The sequence below is a fragment of the Apium graveolens genome, chromosome 4 (assembly GCF_009905375.1).
Source record: "Apium graveolens cultivar Ventura chromosome 4, ASM990537v1, whole genome shotgun sequence".
Lineage (NCBI taxonomy): Eukaryota > Viridiplantae > Streptophyta > Magnoliopsida > Apiales > Apiaceae > Apium > Apium graveolens.
The window spans coordinates 28,765,085-28,779,806 of record NC_133650.1 but is presented as its reverse complement, the minus strand read 5'-3'; the positions used below and the strand labels follow the sequence as shown (position 1 = coordinate 28,779,806).

The 14,722-nt window shown below is 34.4% G+C and overlaps 1 protein-coding gene across 1 annotated transcript; it reads left to right on the top strand.

Annotated features, from left to right (window-relative positions):
• The first annotated feature begins 7,530 nt into the window (after positions 1-7,530).
• LOC141718458 (uncharacterized) lies at positions 7,531-8,340 on the top strand. Its single transcript, XM_074520845.1, has one exon. The coding sequence runs from the start codon at positions 7,531-7,533 to the stop codon at positions 8,338-8,340; it is 810 nt and encodes a 269-aa protein (XP_074376946.1).
• Positions 8,341-14,722: the final 6,382 nt, after the last annotated feature.

Below are 14,722 nucleotides of genomic sequence, written 5' to 3'. Positions count from 1 at the left end.
GCAGACAACTCTTGTCATTTACATCTTATGTTATTCCCTAATATAAGTTTAGCCTCTTGAATAATTGAGTCACGGCTGTGGCACGATAAACTCAACATTCTAAGTCAAGTCTAACCCAATATTTCGTACAACTGAATCAGTCTCCAACGGCCCACGGCTATAGCACGTACCGACCTTTAGATTCTAATTCAATGTACACATCTCTATGTAATAGACAAGTATTTCTTATTTCGAAATCAAAACCCTCGGTTGTAGCACAAAACAACAATGATTTAAAAATAAGAACCACTTTCGACCATGTTGGAAGGCTATGACCGACACAAGCCCGTTGTGTCATTGGCCAATTACTACTTGATATTATTTAATTTTAGAGGGATTATACTACGTTACAATCATAATCATATTATAAAGAGATTATTCCTTTTAAATTAAATATTTCAAATCAATAATCGATAATCAGATGATTCCCAGATCGGGTGGAGCATTGTCAAGAGGCATCACTTAATAACCCTTTCTTACAGATAGAAATCTGTTGTTGACAGAATCATCCTTTCTCTCAATATTGAAAATTCATATTCAATTACGTGTTTCATAAACACAAGAATCTCATGATCGTATTCATAATATTTATTGTTAAGGCAAGAAACGATTCCTATTCTAGATTTTCTAGAACACGCCTTATATTGATTTATGTTCACCTAAATCTATCATCGCATGGTAAACATAGGCATATATCTCATATGTAAAATTAAATAAATAAGTAAATGTAAAGTGCAATAAAGTAAATATGTTTGGTTATGGCCCCACCCTATGTGATCTTTATCAAGCTCGTGATAAAGATCAAGGTCAATCTAATATGGGGATGGAAATAAATACTACTTATTACATAAGTCTTCTTCTTTGTTTAGACTTCTTGTATGCCTCGTCTTCTTCTTTGTATCACCTCCATTGGATAGCCTTCTTGAGTCTTCAATTACATTACATGATTGAAAGTAAAACTAATCTAATGAACTTACAAGAATAACTCGAGTTACATTCGAGATTTATGATTACAAAGATTGACGACATGCAAGTCGTATTTAAAACCAAAACCAAAACCATTACACTAAGGTCGAAAGGCCATAACCATCCACCATGCTCATACAACACATAAAAGCATGTTAAAACACATAATCTGATCTTAAAATATCACATTATCCATGATCTAATCATAAAAAGAAAATATGACAAAAATCAGAAAAATCAGAATCAAATCAGAAAAACAAGAATCACTGTTTACGGGCAGTAAACGACATCAAACGCCTTACAGACGAGTCGTTGATAGCTTAAACTATCAGTTTTGTTCAGACGCTCGTTTACCTATGGAATAGGGTATTCGTTTGTGTAAATCGGACACCAGACCCAGATTTCAGCAAATCTGCAGCAGCCAATTCAGAATCCGTATCTAATATAATTCTCATAATTAGAACAAACATAAATCATGTATATATTAGTATATATACAGATTACATAATCATCTTATGATTATACAACTCACATGAATATCATATATTCAAAACCGTACATATATAAGCATATTATATCAACATCAAATCATGGCGAATCACGTACATACTCATATATCGAAAACAGTTAAACACATAAACGAGTTAAAAACTTTTCACAAGTAGCTCTGATGCCATTGAAGGGTTTTTAGCACATAAACGCAGCTAAAACGTAAATTTAAATCTTAAAAAACCGAAACCCTCCGCAGGATCCATGCGAAAAATAATATTTAATTCGTAGTTCAGTATGTTTACCTTAAGAAGCTTTACGTTAATGGAAAAATGGAGGTCTTTAATGGCGATCCAAAAATGATGAACGGAGATCCTTAGCAGCTGCTCCTCAAGTGTGAAGCACTCCACCGGTATCCATCAAGAAAATGATGTAATGAAGGAGGAGGAGATGGAGAGAATTAGGGTTTTGTAAATCTTTTTGGTTGAGGCAAAAATAGGGTCTATAATAGTATATTTATAGGCAAAATTTTCAGCTGAAAATTTTCCCATAAAATATTATTATTATTAACCCTTTATTATTCTCACTAATAATTAAAACACCTTTTAATTATTAATCCTTTTTCTAAACTCTTTAGAAATAATTCTCACTTGATTTAATTTCCAAAAATTAGATTCTTAATTAATAATATTAAGAACCTTTTCTTAATTAATTTATAATTAATTAAATCTCATTTAATCAATTATTAAATTTGCCAATTAATTATTTATTTCATAAATAAATAATTATCAGTCATTATTAATTAATTCCTCCACCATTAAATCATTCTCTTTTATGGTGTGACCCTGTAGGTTCAATATTAAGTCGGTAGTAGAAATAAATAATAATAAAACTATTTTATCATTATTTATATAAATTCTCTAATTCATAAAATATGATTAATTAATTAATCATATTTATTCTACATCGTGAGGGATACTTCTCAGCATATCGCGACTATCGGGATAATACGAATTCACTGCTTAGAATACCAAGAACCTATTCAGTGAGTAGTTACCGTACAATCAATTCCTTCTACCCTGCAATATCACGATTAAATACAAGGCATGGAACTTGTGTCAAGCCTATCTTATTTAATCACTTGCTTTCCCATTCACTATGCTTAGTTCTATTTAATGTAAATTAGAAACTCCTTTCTAATTTCATTCACTTTGGCCAGAGATTCCTGAACTAGCATAAGTGGATCAGCATTGAACATTCTCTTCCTTCACTGGAAGGGGTAGATCCTTTATTGATCATACACTATCTTCGTGTACAAATTCTTATACCCAGTAGAGCCCTTATAATTGTCCCTTGAGACTAAGAACTAAGCCAAAGCATAGTTCAGTATACACAAGATGACTATGATGACCTCAAGTCTAAGGATACGTGTACAACTATCGCTATGTGAACAACTGCTGACACGTGAGTGAACTTCATCAGTTGTTCAGCTGTGTGAGTCATGTTCAATGAACTTATTCTATAATAAGCACCTACATACTAGCTATAGTGTCACCACACAAATGTCTATGAGAACAGACATCATTCATAATGAAGCAAGTATAGTATGTACCGATCTTTGCGGATTATTAATTACCAGTTAGTAATCCTACAATCAGGTACTATTTAAGTTTAGAGTTATCATATTTTAGGTCTCATTATTATGATCTCATCACAATCCATAAAAAGCTTTACTCAAAATTGTGGTATATCTTATTTAAACATTTAAATAGATAGAGTCCGCAATAAAAACAAAACAAGTCTTTTATTAATATCAATGAAATCAAAACAGATTACATAAAAGTTATTCCTAAATCCTCATACATGATTGGACTTAGGATATATCTCTTTCATATGGCACATTATATAGCACATAACAAGTAGCACACATTATACTTTAAAACTTACTACCAACTCAAAATATTATTTAACAAGAGAACGCGTAACTTATGATAATATTTCTACGGAAAATTCGGCATGACGTATTCGTAATATGGACAATACCCTGAATAACCACATCACAAATACAACCCACAAGTCATTTCAATGTTCTTACCCAGACATATCCTATACGTGTTACGACTAACAATCATAACATGCTTTCAAACCATTGAAATCAAATAAGTCAAATAGATTTAGATACAGGGGAATTTTAGAAAATTTTGGCATGAAGTATTCGTAATTAGTACTATCCACCTGTTTTTCAATTCCATAATTTAATCTTATAACCAAACAAAAATAAAGCTGCCTCAACTTGCAGCAACATAAAAGTAAACAAGTAACAAAAGTACCCGCCCAGACTTGCGGCACCTAAACAACTAAGGAAAATTACCCGCCCAGACTTGCGGCGCCTAAACAATTAAGGAAAATTACCCGCCCAGACTTGCGACACCTAAATAATTAAGTATACTTAATAATTTATAATATTTGAACTTACAGTTATATAATTTAGCATCACCAATTCAACTTGAGTAAACACTTAAATAAATCACCTTGCACATATATCACATAGACTAGTAACTATACACATATTCAAATCACTCTCTAATAATTAGGAACGAAACTCAATCTCAAACAGGTATATACTAACATGTATTTCCATAAAACACATCGCTATATATTCTCATTTAACATCAAGTGCAAACAAAAGCTTTGTAAACAATTAAACATATAAAAACACATAAGTATCTTGGCTGCTCGATTTCACAGAAACTAAGTTCGCCTCTGAATTTTTAATAAATTCATAAATAGGTCTGTTATAGTGAAATTTGGTGGAGACTTAACTGACTCACACATCTAACTACCATAAAAATTTCAGATGAAAGCAAGGTGTTTAGAGCCTCTGAACATAGTCGTCACTAAGGCCAACAGATCCTGTCCAGAAATTCTGCGCACCTTGCACTAAATAAATTGTATCTCGTCTTGTAAAAGTCTGGTAGTAACCAAATTTTGCAAACATATAATTCATATATAAACCTATAATTCTTATGTTTTAACTATCAATAAATCAGGTCTCTAAATATCTCAAAACAGCCATCCAAAACATGACAGTTTCTTTGCAAATGCTGAATTTTCTGCACTTAAACTTTATTAGCAACTTTAATCGACTCTTAACAATTAATTAAACCCATAATCTCTATTAATCAAATCATCAAATACTTAACATGCAACCCATATAATCAATTAATCCGAAATAACCACAGAAAATTCATTCAAAATTTTTACAAATTTATCAAACTAATACAAACAAATTCCAAAGTAATTATCGAACTAATCAGTAATACAACAAAAGTCACAATATCACAACTATACACACACGCGTATAATCACGCAGCAAAAATAAGACGGAACCGTAAAATACAAGGCGGCAACAGTACAACACCAACATCACACACAACACCCGACTAATATATACACATGTATACACATATATTTATACACGATTGAGAAATCAAGAATCCAACAAGACGGCGGTACCTGAGACACAGCAGCGGCTCACCGGAAAAAAAAACACAATGGCGGAAAGAACTCAGAGAAGCAAGGAAGAAACGGGGAGGAGGGTGAGGGAAGATAACAGGGGGAGAAGAGAATCGCGAGAGAGAGATTGAGAGAGAACCCGAGAGAGACAAAGACGGTCCGAGAGATCGATTGTGAACATCAAAAAGAACAGGGCCTGCTGGTTTTTGATTATAAAGCATAGGGGCATTTTTGTCTTTTAGTAATTAAAAATTGATTTTTTTTATACACTTTAAATGCTGAAAATCCTGAAAATGAACTTGAAAAAAAATAAACCTGCTCTGAAATATTTCGTGATAGTTCAAATCTTATTTTAAAAATATAGAATTTAAAATTATCCTTGTTCCAATATTTTTAAAATAATTTTTGAGTATACGGTTCATTTTATACGAATTTTACAAGATAATGCTCAAAAATAGAAATAAATCTCATTAAATTATTTTAAAATACTCCAATCTCAATATAAATTCAACTATTATTTTTAAAATGCCTCTAGGGGTATTCTAGAGATAATAAGACAAGTTTCACGTTTCAATCATATACCGATAATTTAATAAAAATATCTAAAGATCCACTAAACCCCATTTTTCACATAATAAATCATGAAAATATCTTAAAAAACATTTTGCCCACAATGTCACTCACATATGAATCAAATAACACATAATCACATCTATCAATTAATAAAATCTCATACTTACCAATTTCCTATTTAATCCTTTATTTATAATTCCTTTTGTGTAATCACTGATTACACTTTAAACCTTATACTAACTCGCCAAATTGGAATAATTTGTTTTTAAATATTTACTCACTAGTTCATATAGATATCATAAAATTCAAATAACTCATATAATATTATTCACTTAACACATAAAAGAATAGTATTTATATACAATTCTTTTTTTTTAATTTTTTCATAATTCACCCGCTACGAGGAAGAATCTAGATAAAACCGAATATGTTTTTGAAAATAGTAAAAGTAATTAAATACTCTCACAACAATGACAGAGATCAATACCATAATTATCAATTAACACATAAATCATTTAAAGACACGAACTCATCAAAGAGGAATAAAATATCCACAATTTTTTCCTTTCCCAATTGAAACAATCATATAAAATCATCCAGATATTAATAATATTAAATCCTAAAAATTCACGGGATATCACATAAAACCCTACCCACCCGTTTCAGTTTCTTCCACATTTCTTTATTTTCTTACAACTTTAAACTCATTACTATGTTATTCATTTCCATTTCTAGACTCTCGTACTATTTTAATTCGGATCTGTTCGGATTTGTATTCGTATTTGTACCTTGTAATTCGTACCTTTTGACTTGAACTATGTTAAATTCAATCATGCACTTTCCTTATAGAACAACTTATGGAATTGGTACGCCAACAAACTGCTACTATAGCCCAACAACAATAACTTTTTCAACAAATGAATCCACCTCAACCACCCCCAGCAAATATCACTACTTTCAAAACATTCCAATCTGTAAAACCCCCAGAATTTAGAGAAACACAAGACCCGGTAGAAGCTCATGCTTGGCTTAAGGAAATGGAAAAGGCCATTGCCTTAACAAATTTTGGAGATGATCAGAATGTGGAGTATGCCACTTACTTTCTTAAAGGCTAATCAAACTATTGGTGGGAGACAGCGAAAGCTTTAGAAGCTGCTGAAGTTATTACTTGGGATAGGTTCAATAGAATGTTTTTGGATAAGTATTTTCCTCGCTATATCAAACACAAATGGAGATGAAGTTCTTCGAGTTGAAGCAAGACAATATGATAGTTGGAGAATATGAGAAGAAGTTTACAGAACTTTCTAGGTTTATGGGAGAGTATGTTGATTTTGAAGAGAAAAGGGAAAAAAGGTTCCAACAGGGATTGAAGCCTTGGTTAAGGAGTCGTGTGGCAGCTTTTGAGTTGACTACTTATGCTGAAGTAGTTCAAAAGGCGATGGTAATTGAAGGCGAGAGTGAGCAAAATCAAAAGGAGAAAGGCAACACGAAAAGAAGATTTGAAACAGGAGAAGAAGGCTTAAGTTACAAGGGCCAGAATCAGAGAACTAATCAAAGGCTTAAACCTCAGAGTGGACCCAGGAACTTCAAGAAAAAAGAATTTGGGAATAAATCACAAGAAACAAGATCTCAATCAACTAGTGGACAGAAACCCCCGTAAGGATCAGTTCCAGAATGTAAGATTTATAATAAGCGACATACAGGAATATGCAATAAGGTGAATGTAGTTTTTATCAAGTGTCACGCGAAGGGTCATTATGCTCATGAATGTAAGAATCAGAAGGCCAACATCACGTGTTATAAATGTGGGAAAGTAGGACATGTGTCACGAGAATGCAAAGGAGTGGGTAACAATTAATTGCTGCAAATGACCACTGTACCCTACCCTGTGAATCAAGCAACTCCTATGCCAACCCCATCATTCCCAATGTCATCAATCAACCTCAAATGGCATCATCTTCAAATCATCCAGCTTTGACTTATCCAACTCAAGCAAGAACTTTCAACATGAACGTGAAGGATGCAATTCAAAGCGTCGATGTGGTGTCGAGTACGCTTTCGGTGAATGCTGCTAGTGCTAAAGTATTGATTGATTCGGGAGCCACAAGGTCATTTATTTCGAAGTCTTTTATTGATAAGTTGAATTGTGAAACCCAATTGATGCATGAGCCCTTATCCATTATTTTAGCTAATCAAGATATAGTATCTGTAAATCATATTTGCCCTCATTGTATAATAGAAATAGCTGGACACGTTTTTCCTGCAAACCTTATTCCTTTCCAATTAGGCGAATTTGACGTGACCTTATGGATAGATTGGCTGACAAGTTTTAGTGCTCAAATAGACTGTAAGGATAAAAGTGTAGTATTGAGTACACCTCAAGGTAAGAAAGTGACATTCAAGGGCCAAATGCAAACTCAAACATTCCTTACCTCGATGCAAGCAAAGAAGTTGATTCGGAAAGGATGCGAGCCGTATTTGGCATATATAGTTGATAAGGGTAGAGAAGTTTCCAATCCTGAATACATTCCAGTAGTAAGAGATTTTCTAGACATTTTTCCTGAAGAGCTTCTTGGCTTACCCCTGGTCCAACAAATTGAATTTACAATTGACCTTGCACCCGGCAGCGAACCTGTTTTGAAAGCTACATATAGGATGGCACCAACGGAGATGAGGGAACTAGCAAAGCAAATACAAGAACTACTAGACAAGGTATTTATAAGACCAAGTGTTTCACCGTGGGGCATGCCAGTTTAGTTTGTGAAGAAGAATGACGGAAGTATGAGACTTTGTATAGATTATCGAGAATTGAACAAGTTGACGATTAAGAATAGATACCCTTTGCCTAGGATTGATGATCTGTTTGATCAACTCAAAGAAGCCTCTTATTTTTCGAAGATTGATCTGCGATCGGGATACCACCAATTGAAGATTAAGTCTGAATATAAACCGGAAACAGCTTTTCGAACAAGATACGGACATTACGAATTTCTCGTTATGGCTTTTGGGTTTACGAATGCACCGGCTGCTTTTATGGATTTAATGAATCGAGTATTCAAGGAGTATTTGGACAAGTTTTTCATAGTTTTCATCGATGATATTTTAGTATATTCAAATACAGAAGTTGATCACGCGGAACATCTAAGAATAGTTTTGGAAGTGTTGCGAAAGGAGAGATTGTATGCCAAGTTCTCAAAATGTGAGTTTTGGTTAACTGAAGTAAGACTTCTAGGACACATTGTTCGAAGTGAGGGAATTAGAGTAGATCCTGAAAAGATTATGGTTGTAATGATTGGGAGAGACCGAAGATGCCAACAGAAGTGAGAAGTTTTATGGGACTAGCAGGATACTATAGAAGATTTGTAAAGGATTTTTCGAAGAGTGTCGTACCACTGACCAAATTGAAAAGGAAGAATGAGAAGTTTGAATGAACGGAGAAGTGTGAAAATAGTTTTCAAGAATTGAAACAAAGATTGGTAACCGCTCTGGTTTTAGCATTACCAGATGATAAGGGAGATTTTGTGATATATAGTGATGCCTCTTATAAAGGACTTGGATGCGTATTGATGCAATACGGAAAGGTGATAGCGTATGCTTCAAGACAACTTAAACCACATGAACAGATTTACCTGACTCATGACTTAGAATTAGCTGCGATAGTGTTTGCTTTGAAACTTTGGAGACACTACTTATATGGGGAGAAGTGTGAGATATACACGGATCACAAGAGTCTGAAGTACCTCTTTACTCAGAAGGAGCTAAATATGAGACAACACCGATGGTTGGAATTGATCAAATACTATGATTGTTCGATACAATATCATCCAGGAATGGCCAACGTGGTAGCAGACGCTGTGAGTAGGAAGGAAAAATTAAAAATGATAACAATACCGAAGGAATTATCTGATGAAGTTGAAAAATTGCAATTAGAGCTTTGTGATCATGGAGGAGCGGAAGAAATGTGTTATGCCATTACCTTTCAACCAATACTGCTAGAGAGGATAAAGAAATACCAAGATGAAGTGATGACTCAGGAAACTAATCATTTGACGGGAGAAGAGATATGTACATAAAAAGACGAACAATGTGTGTTGAGATTTTCGACAAGAATTTGGATTCCAAATGTGACTGAATTGAAGAATGATATTTTGTAAGAAGCACACAACTCAAGATTTTTGATTTACCCGGGAATTACCAAGATGTACCATGATTTGAAGAAGAGTTTCTAGTGGCCAAACATGAAAAGAGAAATTGCAGAATGGGTTTCAAAATGCGACACATGCCAACGAGTGAAAGCAGAACATCAGAAACCAAGTGGTTTGATTCAAGCATTGAAGATTCCAGAATGAAAGTGGGAAAATATTTTCATGGATTATATAGTGGGATTATCGCGAACACGTTCTGGACACGATGCAATTTGGGTGATAGTTGACCGCCTTACAAAATCGGCTCATTTTCTTCCAATCAATGAGAAGTCTTCATTAGACAGACTAGTTCATATGTATGTACACGAAATCGTGTTACGCCATGGTGTACCTATATCGATAGTTTTGGATCAAGACCCGCGATTCAACTCAAGATTCTGGAGGCAATTTCAAGAAAATCTTGGAACCGATGGCCAAAGCGAACGAACAATCCAAACCATTGAAGATATGTTGCGAAGTTGTGCAATTGATTTTTCGGGAAGTTTGGACGATCATCTACCACTTGTAGAATTTTAATATAACAATAGTTACCATTCAAGTATTGGCATGCCACCATACGAAGTTTTATATGGGTGAAAGTGTAGAACACCGACGAGTTGGGATGAAGTTGGGGAAGGAAAGATTTTTGGACCTGAATTGATTTAGCAAATGAAGGACACCGTCATTGTGATCAAGAAGAGACTCATTGCTGCTCAGGATAAACAAAAGAAATACGCGGACCTCGCCCGGAAGGATGTGAAATTCGAAATTGGGGAAGATGTATTGCTAAAAATATCACCATGGAAGGGATTTACCCGATTCGGTAAGAAAGGGAAATTAGCTCCAAGATACATTGGACCTTTTGAAATCTTGAACCAAGTAGGGAAAGTTGCCTATGAGCTAGCCTTACCACCACAATATCAGCACGTGCATAATATATTTCATGTCTCATTGCTGAAGAAGTATAATCCAGACTCCAATCATGTGATAGAGATTGAACCAGTAGAGATTCAGGCTGATTTATTATATGAAGAATAACCTGTGCAGATACTAGATCGATAAGAGAGAATTCTTAGAAATAAATTAGTAAGTTTGGTGAAAGTATTGTGGAGGAATCCTAAAGTCGAAGAGGCAGTATGGGAGTTAGAATCTGAATTGCGAAATCTGTATCCTTAACTATTCTCCTAGATTCTGAGGACAGAATCCTATAAGGGGGAGAGGATGTGACAACCGGTGAATATTTGAACTATTTTATAAATACGATATATATATTCATGAATATTATGTGATAAAATGCCAATTATGCGGATTCGTTATATATTGTGTATAATTTTATTGTATGGCATTGCGAATGTTGCTGGAATATTTTTAAGCGTATAACTTTTGTACGTGAGTAAGATTTTAGTTACACGATTAAATACGTAGCGCAATTTGATGATATATGAATAGTTGCGACTACGCGATTAAATAATAATTGAGATTCTCGCGATTTAGTGATATTTGAATAGTTGCAATTAGGCGATAAATTATATTCTAATATTGAGGAATAGAGTCAAATTACTTGCAATTGCTTGTGTGATTTATAATGTGTTAATTATATATTACATGGCTTATTTATTAGTGTGATAATGTTAGAAAACTCTTTTAATATAAATTTTTGTCCGAAATTTTTGATAACAATTTTATTAAAATTCTAAAATCTCATAGTATTTATGGTATTAATCTTCTGATTTGTGGATTTATATTTTAATTACTAAAACTCATTTATTTTTAATTATACTTTTAATAGTTATTGAATTACAAGTGTACCCTTGCATACAAATTCCACCAAATAGAAATCAAGGGTAAGACCGACCTTTCACCCTCCACTAACTCTAATTGACCAACTAAATGACCCATAAAACCCTGCATGCAAAACTTGCTAGTAGTAGAAGAAAGATAGAATGGTAAAAACAAACTCCACTTACTACTTAGATGAAACAAAAGCTAGCCAAAACACTCAATCTCACATCATTTCTCTCACCACACACACCACTCCATTCTTTCCTCTCCATACTCCATCTCTTCCGCACCCTAAAACCCTCCCACCCATTTCATTTTTTTCCCCATTTCTTTATTTTCTTACACCTTTCAACTCATCTAAGCAAGGTCATCCTCACTTAGTGTTATATCTTCATTTGAGTTTAGTTTCTTAGTTGCATGTGGTTAAAGCCAAGGGTTTTAAATTTGATTCTTATGAATCTAGAGTTAAACTCAATATGGCTCATAAAACTTGAGCAAGAGATGGTCTTGACAAAGTGTTTTGCTCCTATTTTCAAGCCATGATCTTGACCTCAAGCATTCGGCAATGACTCCCCAGGAGCCGAATGGATTTCATTGTGTTAGTTGGTTTTTCTTTAAAAAGAGACTTTGCATGTGGCTTGCAAAGAACTTTTGATCTTTTAAAATGTATTTCACAAATTTCCATCCTTGCATGCCATGATTTTTATGATAAAAATTGAAGTTAGTACTTGCATGTCATGATATAAGTGATATTTCGGACGAATTTGTTATGTGACTTAAATTAGAGTTTTTGTGCAATGCATGCCATAGTTTTTGCTCTGAATTGCTAGTATGTTATGTGCCTTGTTAATTCATGATCAAATTTAGTAGCCATCAAGTTGATTCCATGTATTTTTAGTTCAAAATTTTGCGTAAAATCGCATATGTAAAATCTGCTCTGCTATGCTCTCTATTCTTGCCTTGGTAAATGACTTATATGGTTAGATTTTTTCTCGTAATTCCCATAAAATGATAGTCAGTAGGGTTGTGTACATTTTAGGTTATATTTGTTGGCTTGATTGTTGGTTTTGGTGTTAAGTTGGGAGTTAAGGTGGAAGGAGGATCACTAGGCACAGATTTTTAACCATAAGTATAGGTTGTTTTAGGTGAGTATTGGTGAGGCCTTGCTAGGCCTGAGTTTACTGGAGTTAGGACTTGAGTTTTACTTGATTCCAGTGGCTTTGATTCATTGAAAAACTTGTATTTAGGTAGGTGCACATCCACATATCCGAGAATAGCTCAGAACAGGGGCGGACTGTGTAAACTTGAGTTTTGGTTGATTATAACCATGTCTTAGGCTAGGACTTCATGGGGCCTTGGCTTAAATAAGTGTAATGCATCCTTAGGAAGCTTAAAAAACCATTATAATTAAAAATTTATTGAGAACAGTGAGTTTTATGTAAGTAAAAATAGAGCAGAGGGAATTCAAAAGGGGCTGGGCAGTGTCAACTTTGAGCAGAGGCCTAGAGAAGCCTAGGTGAGGCCTTGGAATGAAACCAAGTCTGAGAGTTGGTATTAGGTCTTAAAAATCCATGGGAATTGATTTTTTTAGAAGTCCCAATGTAGGAATTAATATTTTTGCCAAAGAATGCAGGTAGTGCAAACTGGTGCTAGCAGGGAACTTAATTGTGGTTATTGATCTTTGTAAGCCTATAGGTGTGAGGCCTCTGAGTCTTACCAATTTTAGAAGTTATTTTATAGTCTTATCAACCTTTAGGAAGTTATTTTATAGTCTTATCTACTTTGCCCTTTATATTATGACTTCATGTTTCTAATTATCATTTTTATCAAGTATTCATGACCTCTTGATTTATGAACTCTTGATATTGAGGTAATGCCATGTATAGTAGAACTATTAGTACTTGCTGAGCATTTTTAGCTCATTTTTCTCGTATTTAACCCTTTTCTACAGCTAGCAACCATGGTACGCACCAAGCAAACCGCTTGTAAGTCGATGGTCGGAGACGCCGAGAACCATTTGAGGCTGCAGGTAGACTATAGATATAGATTAGGCGAGATCCGCCATTAAGAAATTTTATATTAGTTAGAAGGGCTGTTCCAAACTCTGAACTTGTAAAGATCTTGGGTTTTTAATATTTTTGGTTGGGTTGTAATTGGATTATCATCATCTTTTGGATTTATATGTATGTAATATAATTATGGTTCACATTTGTTTCGTGTGTGTGTGTTGTTTTGGGGTGTGATAGATTGCTTCAACCAATAGATATACCTGAACAGAAATGGGAGCTTATCATGCTGAATTTCGTGGTAATATTACCAAAGACTAAGTCTTATCATGACGCAATATGGGTAATAATTGATCGATTGACAAAGTCAGCACGTTTCTTACATATCAGTGAAAGATTCTCATTGGAAAATTTTAGTTAAGATGTATGTGGATGAAATCGTGATGCGTCACGGAGTTCCAGTGCCTATCGTATCTGATAGAGAACCGAAATTTAATTCGAGAGCTTGGCGACAATTTCATGATCATTTGGAAGCTAAACTAAAAAATGAGGACGGCATATCATCCGCAAAACATCGGACAAAGCGAAAGAACTATTTAAATAATCGAAGGTACGTTACGAACTTGTGCATTGGATTTCAAAGGGAATTGAGACGACCTTTTTCCTTTGATTGAATTCTCTTGTAATAATAGTTATCACGCAATTATCGACATGCCGCCTTACGAGGCATTGTATGGAAGAAAGTGTAGATCCCCTACCTACTGGGATGAAGTTGGCGAATGTAAATTATTAGCCCATAGTTGATGCAACAGACGAAAGAGAAGATGGATGTGATTTGCAAAAGGCTGATTGATTCTCAAGATCAACAGAAGAAAGATGCAGATCAAAACAAGAAAGGATGTGATGTTCGCACCCACAATCAAAGTATTGTTAAAGATCCGTCCATGGAAAGGTCTATCCAGATTCAGGAAGAACGGCAAGCTGAGTCCTAAATATACTGGACCATTCGAAGTGCTAAGGCAAATTGGAAAAGTAGCATATAAGTTAGCGTTACCTCTGTAGATGCAACATCTTCATAACGTGTTTCACGTTTCTCTTCTGAAGAAGTATAATGCTGATGATAGTCATGTGATTGAGCTAGGACCTGTGGAAATTCAACGAGATCTA

Excerpts from the sequence above, each read along its gene's own strand:
- LOC141718458 (XM_074520845.1), top strand. The coding sequence starts at position 7,531 with ATGGCATCATCTTCAAATCATCCAGCTTTGACTTATCCAACTCAAGCA.